Source organism: Manis javanica, chromosome 5 (genome assembly GCF_040802235.1).
Source record: "Manis javanica isolate MJ-LG chromosome 5, MJ_LKY, whole genome shotgun sequence".
Classification (NCBI taxonomy): Eukaryota; Metazoa; Chordata; class Mammalia; order Pholidota; family Manidae; genus Manis; species Manis javanica.
The window spans coordinates 23,335,964-23,348,898 of record NC_133160.1 but is presented as its reverse complement, the minus strand read 5'-3'; the positions used below and the strand labels follow the sequence as shown (position 1 = coordinate 23,348,898).

At 48.0% G+C, this 12,935-nt stretch overlaps 1 protein-coding gene across 3 annotated transcripts in view; it reads left to right on the top strand.

Moving 5' to 3' along the window:
- The first annotated feature begins 9,190 nt into the window (after positions 1-9,190).
- The window catches only part of ZNF341 (zinc finger protein 341), a 51,341-nt gene continuing 47,596 nt past the window's right edge, over positions 9,191-12,935 (top strand). For 2 of the 3 annotated variants that reach the window (XR_012131382.1, XM_037012882.2), the window contains exon 1: positions 9,191-9,654. Coding sequence is in view for 1 of the 3 variants with exons in the window: in XM_037012882.2 (XP_036868777.2) it covers positions 9,516-9,654 (139 nt within the window). In the remaining 2 variants the exon portion in view is untranslated. The other variant, XM_073236708.1, reaches the window with a different exon arrangement.

Genomic DNA, 12,935 nt, shown 5'->3' with positions numbered 1-12,935 from the left:
TTGTGAGGGTGTCCCTGTACTTACGCCACATGGCATTTATTATGATATTATTGCCTGGGTCAGTGTCACAGGATGATGTCAGTTTCAGTGAAGGAGGAATTATATTGGGCCTATTTTATCACTGAAACTGTATTTTCTTTTTTCCTTTTTTCAATAATGGTGCACTGATAAGATTTATTATATTAATAAATAGTTTATTTATTTAGTTAATCCTACCCCTGAAAATAATGGCAATGTTAGGTAAAATATAAAAATATCCTCTGACACCTGATTGTTTATAGTTCATAATGCATGATCAAAACCGAAAGTTTCTGTGATGACTGCCCTTGCACTGTTCACCATGTAAGAACTTATTCAATATGTAAGAATTTGTTCACCATGTAAGAACTTGTTCCTTATGCTTCAGAAGATTGGAGACTGTTGAGAATTAGGCTTGAGGTTGATTAATGATTGTGCATTGAGTCCCCTATGCAGAATCTTATTGTTGTTAACAACCATTTGATCAATAAATATGAGAGATGCCCTCTCAAAAAAAAAAAATATCCTCTGACAAACACTGAAGTGCTTGTAGGTGGCTGTCTTCTCCTTGTGTCTTCACATGGTCTTTCCTCTGTATATGTCTGTGTCCAAATTTCCTCTTCCTATAACACGAGTCATATTGGATAAGGGCCCACCTATATGACCTCATTTAACCTTAATCACCTCTTAAAGTTCCTATCTTCAAATACAGTCACATTCTGAGGTAGCAGGGGTTAGGACGTCAACATGTGAATCCTGGGAAGACACCATTCAGCCCATAGCTACCACTGGGCTTTGGCGCCTCCTACCAGTACCAACAAACCTAATAAGGTATTATGGCTCAGTATGTCTTTACTTTCTTCCCTTTGCAATTCAGAGTCTGTTCTGGTTTAAGATGCTCATGATTTCTCTTCTCCCCATAGAAAAGTTAACTTTTCTGTAGTGCTGAAGCATTCATTTTGGAGGAGGACACTGGAAGTTTCCCAAACTCTCACTCCTTCCTGCTCAGCTCCATGCCTGGAATTACTATATTACCTACCCAAACGTCCCTAAGCTGTGATTGGATTGGTTCAGTGCCGCCAGCTGGCCCTAAGGAAATGGGACATAGATAGCTCTGATAAGATTTTGGTGGAGGAAGAGATGGAAGTGAGGAGTAGAAGGTTTGCAGTAGGGAGCAACATCCCTGAAAACTCATTTAGTTGTTCCATCAGCTAGTCAATCAACAACATTTTACAGGTTACTGCTCTGCCAGGCTCTGAATTTCAACTAGAATGGATGAAGTTGCTCAGATGGCTTCCTATTGGGTGTGTGGGGGGGGAGATAAAGGAACTTCCAAAAGCCAAAGCATATCACATGACAGGGTTGTTCAGTTACTGTGAGATACTGCACAGCAAGAGAAGGATGGAGCCTACCTAGGGAGATCAGGGGAAGCTGCTCAGGGTAAGCAAAAAAGCAAGCTTTTATTGTTCTAACAATGTTGAGAATACAACATTTTGGTAAGAGATAACAGCATGTACAAAAGCTTGAAGAGCAGATAAAAATCAATTATGTACATATGCACCTGGATATATGGAAACACATGAAAAGCTGCTAGAGCCTGTGCTGGTGCAATGTTTTACTGTCTATAGTGTCTCCTATTGCTCTTAGAACTAAATCCAAACCCTGTGATCCTGTCCATCTCTTCATATTCATCCTGTTGTGCCCATACCTTATTATCCTCCGTTGATCTTTTACAATCCTTGGCTTCCTTTCATTTTGGCCTCAGGGCCTTTGCAGTTGCCCAAGATTATATAGCTAATAAACTGCTTTTCTGTTCCCTTTTCTCCATCTGACTCCATCTTATTTCTCAGTTCCACCTCCTCAGAGAGGCCCTCCTTGACCATCTTGTCAAAAGTAGCTTCCTCTTCTGAAGAAAAACATTTTAAATCAGGGAACATTTCTCTTTTCTCTTATTTACAGCCCATCTTGCCTGCTGGACTATGATTCCATGAAGGCAAGACTTTTTGTCATTTTGCTCATGGCTGCGTCCCTAGCATCTAGAACAGTGTCTAACACACAATAGATACTCAAAAAATATTCTAATGAATTAAGTGAATGTGAATATATTAATATATTACTTGAATGAATTTTAAAAAAGAGAACAGTTATATTGAAAAACTCTTGCAGGGGAAAGATGATGAGAATCTGAGGCCATTGGATCAAGGGTATGAGGCAGGAGGGAACCCTGGACTTACTCCTGCCAGAGAGGCAATGGGAAAGAGGTCTAGGTCTTGAAGTGGGCCCTGGGTCTCCAAGTTTCCCAGAAAGAAGGTGGGGCATGGTGTCTGGGGGAAGGGTGGGTTCTTTGTGGGAGACATTTGCTCATGGCTTGCTGTGAAAGAGGGAATAGGAAGGGGAAGTGGGGTAGTAGCTGGGGGGACAGGGGTGGTAGTCAGGGCAAGATGGAGAGTTCACCAGTAGAAATGGGCCTTGAGGGGATTTGTAGTGGAGGGTCTGTTAGGCAACCTATCAGGGATAGTGGCTGGTAGTGTTCCACAAGGGCAGAGGAGCTTTGAATGAATACTTTTTATTTTCAGGAGTAATATATTTATTTAGTGAATATAAGAAAATGAAAATTGTGATTTTTATTTTTATTGCTTTGGTTGAGACTAAAATAGGTATTTAAGAAAAAACAATGAGAACATTTAGAGTTAAATCCATGGTAGTACAGTTGTACGAAGATTTGGCCATGCTCATGGGGAAAATCATGATGGATTGTACCTCCTGTTAGGCTTGAGGAAGGAAAAACAAGGACATGCAAACAAAACAGAGAGATGCCATAGGGGGAGAACAGACCAGACCCCAAGCTCCGTGCCTTATATGGACAGGGGACACCTCTTCCTGAATTCCATCCTTCCGATGTGCCAACTAAGACCTGAATGTCAGCCTCCTCCCTCTTGGAAGGAAAAAAAGTTTCTAGTTGTCTATTATGTCACCTTTAGCCAATCATACCTCTCCACGCCCCCTAGGATAGCTCGCCCACTCCTCCCCCTCCTAATCCCTTATAAGCCCCCACCTCCCTGACCGGGTGTGACTTCTCTGGCCTGTGTTTCAGACTGTGAACATCACCCGGGAGTGGCATTCAAATAAACTACCTGGCCCTTTGTTGCCTCTCTTCGCCTGCTTATTTTGGCTAAACTTTATCTTACACCTCCTTGATTCCCCTCCACTCACTCCCAAATCTTCCTGTGGTCCAAGTGTATTTCTTTGAAACTGCTGTCACACCTTGTAATTAAATAATTTTTAAGATTTAATGTCTGTCTGCTCCCCCATCCCTAACTCTATGAGCAGCTGATGGAGCATGAAGGAAGATGAGAGAAGGGTGTGTGGGATGGGTGGAGGAGGGTCTGAATGAGGGGCAGAAGGATCTCTGGATGGTCTTTCTATGAGGCTGGGCTCGGGGTTGCTCAGGTGAGTATTGTGGGTTTATGGGACATAAATGGGGTCCCCAACAGGCAGAGATGGAGGTCTGTGTGAAGAGGAAATGGAAATCCCCAAATGGTGGAAATCGGGGCTTAAGCAACAACTAAAATGGGTGAATCTCTGAGATGATGGGGGATTAAGATCAGGCTGAGATGGGGGTCACATGAGGAGAGACAGGTGGCTCCCGAGAGCAGAGATGGGGCTCACTGTAGGAGGAGAGATGAGAAGTTGGTGACAAGGGATGGGAATCAGTGCACAGTTGGGACGAGGGTCCTGTAAGGTGGAAGTCCTTGTGAGAGAGTAGGGTGGTCTGGGTTAGGTGAGAGTGGGCGCTGCTGTTGCAGAAGTGGAAGTGGAGGATACTGTGTGCAGTGGTAAGATCTTAGCTGCAGTGCTGGCAGGTCTCATGTGCAGTGGGAATGGGGAAAGGGGTCTATGTCAGAGTTGGGATCAGGTCTGGTGTGGCAGGGATGAGGGCAAATAACAGACTTGGGAGGTTCCTTGTGTTCAGTGGGGATGGGGTCAGTGTGGAGTTGGGGGTTCGAGTGAAGCAAGGGTGCAGGTCCACATGCTCTGGTGACTGGTTTACTGAGGAGGAGTTGGGGAGCCCCAGAGTGCTGGGGGTTTCAGGGGCCACTGCTGGGTTTCCAGGACAAGGCTTGTGGGTAAAACTGTAATATTTCCAGAATATCTCGCCTGGCTTTAAGTACATCTGCATATCAATAGGTGTTCAGAGGTGGAAAGAAGTATGGCTTTAGTGCATTTGCATCATTCCTCAGGGGTGGGGAGAAGTTCATTCTGTATCAATGGGTAATTACCTGAGCAAGGAAGGGCTTATCTGTACCTGGGAAGTGAGTGGGTGGGGTGCCAGTTTTGCTTCTGCTGGAGCAGGAAAGAGAGATGCCCCGGGACTGCAGTTTGTGAGCAATAAATGGATTTTAAACTTTATTTCTTCCTTTGACTAATTTCGGTTTTTAGAGGTATTTTGCTCTGGGATTTCCTCTCCCCAGACTTAAAAGGGTGTTGTTGGGAAATCCAATCTGGAGAGGTCTCCCTGCTGGCTAGGTGTAAGGTGTGTATGGTACATGAAATTTCCGCTTTATTCCTAATTGCTGCACCCATTCTTGTAATCATGTCCAGTAAAGTAGGTGCCTTAATCGCTCTCAGTCACCTGCGGCCAGTCATAGGCTGCAAAGAGATGCTGCAAAGACACTCCAGGCCCTTCTCGGTGGTTTGCTGATCTGCACAACGTGCAGGAAACCAACCAATAGTCCAGTAACCATGTCCACACAAGTCACCGCATACCGATATCCTTCTGATATGGGCAGACGCCCAATATAGTCTATTTGCCACCTGACAAGGGGTATTGGCCCCCTTACTATTGTCCGTGTTGCTGTGGGACTTGGTGTAAGTCCCTCTTAGAGCACACAAGGCAATCCTTCTGGGCTCTGCTGATTTCTTCAAAGGTCAGTGGCAAGCCCCACCTACAGGCCACAGCCCACATTGTCTTTTGCCCTGTGTGCAACAAATGCTGGTGTAGCCATTGGGCCACATCAGAGGCAGGCTTTCCTTCTAACCAGCGCACCTGGGCCAATGTGTCTGCTTCATCATTCCCTGGGGATGCCAAGGGCAAATGGCAAGTCACATGACATACAGTAACAGTCTTAGTCTGACCAGAGGCTCATAGGTCTTGCCAGAGTCATATGCCACAACTCTTGCCCCCAAAGGGGCCAGTGACCAACCATCCAGTTGGTGTGATACCATGTTGGTAGCCACAGGGTCAAGCCCTGATAGACTGGCCCAGCTGTCAGTGCAGACAACTATGGGGGAAGGCTCCTGGGTGATCATGAGCCATACTGCCCTGAACTCAGTCCATTGGCTGCTCTTCCACTCTCCATCCTCCATCCATATTGTCTTTCTCAGGATGAAAAGCCACAACTTTCCACTTTGGGGGCTGCCAACGACTAAAGCCATCTGTGTATCAAGCATCTTCAGGTATAGGGGCTTTTCCCTCCTGATAAGGAGTCTCAGCTACCAATGGCTCAAAAGCAAGTTCTTCCTGCTTTCCACTGGTACAGGTCACCGGCCCCAATAAGCATTGGAGTTCTCCACTTAAGGGGCTAATAGGGCGCTGCGCTGCTGTAAGTATGCTCCCCATTTGGCCAGTGTAGATGTCTGTGCCACGCCACTCCATGGCCTTTGGGTCCAGTCTCACACTCACCACATGATGAGATAGGTGGTTATTACCTTGGTCGGAGCTGTTCCAGAAATGGGCTCCATAGCCAGCAACACGTGGTACACAGCAGCCAGTTGCTTCTCTGTCAAGGTGTACCGAACCTCTGCTCTTTTCCATAGTTGTGACCAGAATCCAATAGGTTGGTGTGTCCGTTCAAGCCGCTGCCAAAGACCCCATCCATAACCGTCTTTGGTTACATGAACATCTAGTTCACAGGGCCTTGATGAGTCCATTACATTCAAAGTCTGTACAGACTTGACTGCCTGCTTGGCAGCAGTAAAAGCAGCTGCACTTTTGTGCTCATCCCAGTCCCACCTGATGCCCTTTTGTACCAACCGGTATAAGGGCTTCAGAATTTGTGCCAAGTGCAAGATCAACACTCTCTAGTAGCTCAAAAGACCCAAAAACTCTTATAATACTGCCACAGTGGTAGGGGTGGTAGGGGTGGGAAAGCCTGGACCTTGCCTATAACTGCTTCAGGAACAACTTTAGTTTTACCTGACCAGACAACCCCCAGGAATTTCACAGACAAACCAGATCCCTGAACCTTGGTGCTGTTCACAGCCCATCCTTTTTCCTATAGATGTTGCAACAATCTAGGAACTGTCCCTTCTAAATCTGAAAGAGAATCAGATGTGAGCATGTCATTAATGTATGATACAACTGCACTGTTTAGGGTTTCTTCCATGTGGCCAAGTCCTGGGCTACAAGCCTATGACAGATGGTGGGACTGTGGAGGTATCCCTTCGGAAGGACAGTGAATGTCCACTACAAGCCACTATGAGAAGGCAAACTGTTTCTGGCTTTCCTGTACTATGTCAATAGAGAAGAAAGCATTAGCAAGATCTATTACATAATGATACATTCCCAGCTCATGGCTGATGGTGTCCAGAATGTCTGCTGTAGAGGGGACAGCAGCATGCAAAGGAGGTGTGACTTTATTCAATTCCCTGTAGTCTAGAGTCATATACCAGGAGCCGTCCGGCTTTCTCTCTGGCCACACTGGGGAATTAAAAGGACTATGAGTGGACTTTACGATGCCCACCTTCTCCAACTCTTGTAGAATTTCTCCAATATCCTTGTGCTCCCTAGGCAATTTATATTGCTTAATATTTGTCACCACCCTAGGTACAGGCAAAGCTACAGGTGGGTGCTTAGCATGTCCCCTCAGAACTGCCTTTACCACATGTACCCTCAGTCTGAACTCACCTGCAGTGGTCTGTAACCACAGGCCCTGCAGGATATCTACCCCCAAAATATATTCAGGGATGGGAGAAATGTTCACGGTATACTCCTTTGGGGGTAAACACCGTATTCCCAATGAGATTTGAGCTTTCTTCACTCTAACTGCCTTACTCCCAAAGCCATCTATCACAGCAGGGGTCCTGGGAAAACACTCAGGGTTGCCATGAATCAGAGAACACTCAGCTCCTGTGTCCACCAGTGCCAGGACATTCACAGGGGACCAATGAATTGCTAATTCTACATGTCGCCTCTGGTCCCCACCATGTCCCCCAAGGTGGGTTTTTTGAACCCCCCTCAGCTGAACCACGATGCCCAATCAACCTCCTGTGGGGGTGAGGGCTCAGGTGAATCCTGAGTACTGCCTCCCATGAAGTTTTGCAGGGACACAGGCCGGGCATGAGGCCTTGACTCTGGTTTCTGTGTCCTGGACCTCAGCAGCTGGAACTGCTGCTCTGGCTTTAATTGGTGCTACAGTTCTAACAGCATTCTACTGGGCTGTCCATCGAGTTTTTCTTTCACTACCCCAGCTTTTATCAGATCAACCCACATCTGGGTCCTCAAGACCTTCACGGGGCCTTTTGCATTTCTCCTTTCAGTCATGGCCCATACTTCCCTCTGTGCCTTTATTGTTTCAACCTCCCCCAGATCTGCTAAAGTACAAGTAGCCTCACTTATGGGTTGCCCTAGGTGGGGGGCAAGAGTATTCACTAGGGACCCAAAGAGAGCTGTGGGAGCTGTATGCCGCACCAGATTTCTTATTCTTATAGTGAACACCTAATCAGGTCCCTGGGGGTCCATATTATAGATGATATTTTTTATACCCAGTTCCCACAGTACCTGTTGGAGCTCTGCATAGGTTTTCAAACTACTGGAAAAATATGGTAAATTATCCTGATTAGGCCAAACTACCCTGATGGCAGCTGTCAGCCATTCCAGGAATGTCTGATTCCCTGAGACGTGACGGGCATTTTGCAACCGCTGCTGGAGGGACGGGCGAGTCATCCAGGAAGCCATTCTACTCATCTCAGTACCCAACATAACAATGTTCTCCACCCCTATTTCCCAGAGATGTAAAAGCCATGTAGGCAGAGATTCTGATGGCCTCTGCCTATGCCAGATGCTCATGTCCACCAGCTCATCCTGGGTACAGGGGCGGAGCATGGAGTGCCCCACAATCTGGGGAGGGGGCTGCTCCTCCACCATTTCCAGAGCTGAGGGCACTACCCTTTCCTCCCTCTCCCCATGGCCTCCTGCACCGTGGCTTTTCCTGCTGCCTCCCCTCTTGCCACTAAGGAGTCTTCTAGGAGCGTGACCTGTCTTTTCAGTAACTGTCTCTCTTCTTTAATAGCATTCCATAGGTTATTGCTCAGCTCCTCCAAACGATGCTGAAGTGTGTCTCTCTCCCACCTAAGTCCCTCTCTCTCCTGTATAACATTTTCCACTATCTCGATGAAAAGAGAACCTACAATGCCAGCTGCTACACGACCCCCTAAAGTCTCCAAGCAGTATTCCAACTCACAGAGGGCTAATTCTGCAGCTTCCCATGTTTCCACCCTTCCCCATAAGGCCCCACCCCTCTAGGAGGTACTTTACACGCTAGACCAATTCCCCACTAGGGGTTCCCAAATTGGAAGTCCCACAGCTGGGGGGATAATAACAAAGTGAAGCCGCACTCTCTTCTGCTGCATGCACTGGGGCCTCCCCACCATCCACAGGAGCAGCCTTCCCAAAGGGGGCACCCATTATGACAGATTTTGGGTTCAGAGGAATCCTGCCGACAGCGCCAGGTTTAAGTTCGGGGAAAGGAAATCCCGGGGCAAAATACCTCTAAAAGCCGAAATCAGTCAAAGGGAGAAATAAAGTTTAAAACTCACTTATTGCTTACAAACTACAGTCCAGCACTATCCCTCTCCCCTGCTCCTGAAGAAGCAAGCAAGCAAGCAAGCTCCTCCCCTTAATCTCTCAGGTTCAGACACCCCTCCGTTACTCAGGTAATAACTTACTGACTTGGAGATGAACTTCTTTCCACCCCTGAGGATATGCAAATGCACCAAAGCCAGGCGAGATATTCTGGAAATGTTACATTTTACCCACACTAGATAAGACCTCAATGTCTAGAGCAGGTTCTTGACTCTGGTAGAGAAAGAATTCAGGAGCAGGTCAAGCAGGTGCAAACAAGCAGTTTATTAAAGCAAGGGACACACTCAAGGAGGGAGTGTCGGCATGCTGGAGAGGTGAGCAGCCCTGGGGTATGTGAGTTGGGTCTCTCACAAGGGATCTGTCTGCTATGGGGTGGAATCTCCTTGTACTATTTATTCATGGGTGCGGAGGTGAGTGATTACCCAGTGGGTTGGGTTGCATATGCCTGGCTGGGGAAGAGGAAATGCTTCCTCTTAAGAGTAAATTGACTTGGTAGGCAGACCCTTAAGACCTTGTTTGGTATGTTCAAGTCCGCAAGTGTCCTGTTGTTTTGAACCCTGAGCATCCTGTTATCCCATACACTCTGATTTGAACAGTCCTCCTGCTCTCTATTCCAGCCTGCCTCAGGAACTCAATGGCAGCTCCCGCGCGACCCCTGGCGGCCCCGACCCGTCGCTGCCACCACGGCTCCCACAATGCTCACGTAGCCCCTTTCGGAGCCCGTGTCCGCAGCGGCTCCAAGATGGCGCAGACTATCTTCGAGGCCCTGGAGGGTGAGCGGCTGCGAGGCCGAGGGAGGCGGCTGTTCCGCATTGCGCCCCCTCCCGCCGCGTCCTCGCAGTGCCGGGCCCAGGGCGTGCAGCGGCCGCGGGGCGGAGGGTGCGGAACCGGAACAGCCGTGGGGCGGGATAGGCACGGGCGGGAACAGCCGCGGGAGCCGGGGCCGCGGGGGGTGGTCCGGAACAGCGGCGGAGATAGGGCTCGGTGGCGGGCGGCGGCCTGGGGCATCGGACCGGAACACCAGCGGCAGCCGAGGCCCGCGGGTTGCGGGGGGACGGACAATGGGCCGGAACTGGAACAGCGCGGGAGACAAGGCCCGGGACATGGGGAGGCACCGGGACCGGAACAGCCGGGGAGGGACAATCCCAGCGGGGCGGGGGGGTCTCTGACCGGAACAGCTCCAGCCGCGAGGGCCTCGGCCGGCGCGGGAGGGGTTTTTCTGGCGGGAACAGCCGGAGAGGTCCGGGATCGGCCAGGCCTGAAACAGTGCAGCTAGGGAGGCCGCACTAACGATGCGAAGGCCCTGCGGGGCTGGACGGAGCAGCACGGTGGTGCGGGATCGGCTGCGGGGCAGGAAGGGCTTGGCCCCTGGTGTCCCGACCGCGAAGAACTTGCATTGACCGCCAGCCAGATGTGTGCCTCGTCCTGTGATGTAGTCTTTCAATTCAGATGGGAAGGACAGTAGGTGCCACCTGTGTGCAAAGCCAGCCAGGACCCTGTTCTCATAGGCAAACCAGCAAACACTGGGCTGTGACTGTACTGTGCTTGCCAAGATCCTAGAATGGGAGTGGGGTTTAGGCGCAGGGAGACAAAACACTGAGGGTCTCCACGTGCACCGGCTGGAAGTCAGGGAGCAAGGCTTAATGACTTAAAGAGCATGGTACAGAGGAGATGCAGGGGAAACAGACCCAGGAATGTCCTTGGATGGGTGTGATGAGTGTACACATAAAGTTAGAGTGCAGACTGAAAGTTGGTGGGACTAGTGGTATGTGGCTGAGGCTCTCGGTCCTGCAACTCCCCCAGGAGATCTCAGCTATGTTCCTTCCCTTCTTGGAGAACTCTTCAGAGAGTTTTTACCATGAAACAGGGGTAATAACCCTTCCCTCATCTGGAGAGGTTCAGTTTCAGGAATTGAACCAGACAGTCCCTGCCTTAGAGTCTGGTGTGGGACACATAAACATTACAGAACAAGCAAATAAAGAAATTTCAGAATTAGAGAAAAGATCAACAAAACCTCAGCTGGCATTCAGTGCTATGTTGGGTGACGGATGTGGACACCCAAGATGTGAAGGCCAGGGGATTCTCTCTGTATGGCCAGTAGTATGAGGTGATGTCTGCTTTCTCTTTAGATTATGTGGACTTAACTCTGAATTTTTACTGCAAGAATGTGTTTGTGTACTGAGTGATGAAGAAATAAAAACTAGTTTGTAGGACTGTGATGTGTGCCGGGTTCAGCGAAGAGCAGCAGAACTGTGGGGACCGGGGATGACCCAGGCAGTGGGAACTGCATTTGCAAAACCTTACAGTGGGAGAGGGCTTCTAAGAGTCACAGAAGTTTATGTGGGTGAGCAGCTAGAGGTTTCTGAACTTGATCTTGGCATCAAAGAAAGGGTTTTCAGCAGGGGAGCAAATCAATCTGATTTATGTTTTATAAAGTTCACTCTGGCTGCCAGAGGGAGAGCTCGAAGGTGAGTGAAGCAGCTGTGTTTGTCCGGCTGAGAACTGATGGTTGCCTGGGCTGTGGGGATGGAAGAAAGTGGATCTGAGAGATATTTTGGAGGCAGAAAAGGCCAGACTTGCTGAAGGACTAGAAAAGGGATGGAGTGGAGTAGGTTGAGGGAAGAATCAAAGGGTGCCCCACGGACTGTGGCTGGGTGGACAGTGGTGATCTCCTACTGCTGATGAGGATTCCTGGAAGAGGAGCAAGCTTAAGGGTAGGGGATGATACTCTTAATTGATTCCAGTCGTAGACAGGTAACATTGTTTAAAAAAGTTTCCTATTTTTAGAGCAGTTTTTAGGTTTACAACAAAGTTGAGGGGACGGAACAGAGATTTCCTATGTGCCCCCTGACCCCACACTTGCATGGACTCCACCACTGTCGGCATCATCCACCAGAGTGGGACCTCTGTTACCGAGGATATATCTACATTGACACATCATAATCACCCAGAGTCTGCAGTGTATCTTAGAGTTTTTTTGATGTTGTACAAATATATGACATTTCCATCATTATAATATCAGTATTTTTACTGCCCTAAAAATCCTATGTGCTTTGCCTATTCATCCTCCCTGGCAACAATGATATTTTTATGTCTCCATAGTTTTGACAGGCAGTATTTTTTTAATTTTTAATTTTTAAAATATTTTTCTCTGTAGATTCACATGCAGTTGTAAGAAATAATGTAGGGAGATCCCTGTACCCTCTACTTAGTTTCCCCCAACATTACATCTTGCAAAACTCTAGTATAATATAACCAGTCAGCATACAGAGTGCTGCCCTACAAGATATTGCCCTTTTATAGCCACACCCACCTCCTTCCCTTTTCCCCTCCGTTCCTGATGCGGGGCCATCAATAATCTGTTTTCCATTTCTAAAGTTTTATCATTTCAAGAATGTCATATAAATGGAATTGAGATTGGCTTTTTTCATCGTAATTCCCTGGAGATTCATCCAAATTGTGTATTCAGTAGTTTGATCCTTTTTGTTATAGTATTGCATAATATGGACATACCACAGTTTGTTTAATCATTCACCCATGGAAGAACACCTGAGTTGTTTCCATTTTTTTTTACTGTTATGAATAAAATTGCCAAAAACAGATTTGCACACAAATACTGACATACTCACAGTTTTGCATAAAATGGTATATGATTTACTGATGCTCATCCCTGGAAGCATGAACCCCAGGTCTGGAACTCCAGAAATCAGGCGGAACTAGGCTGGGGGTGAGTGAGCCTGCCCAGGGAGAGTATAATAGGAAGAAGAGAGTCTAGATAAAAAGAACCCTTAAAATAGAAAAATTTAGGGGATGGACAGGAGAGGAATGTAAAGGAGGCTGAGAGGGCGTAAGCAGAAAGGTGGGCAAAGATCCAGGAAGGTTAACATTCTGCGGCTTGAGAGGGAGTATTTCAGAAAGGAATGTCTCATGCTGCCAGGTGGTCTTGGGTGATTTTGGTGGAATAGTGAGGGCCTAAGCTCCACCAAGTGGGTGGAGGAGAATTGGGAGGTTGGCAGAGGAAATAGAGGGTGTAGATGGCCCTCATGGATGCTTG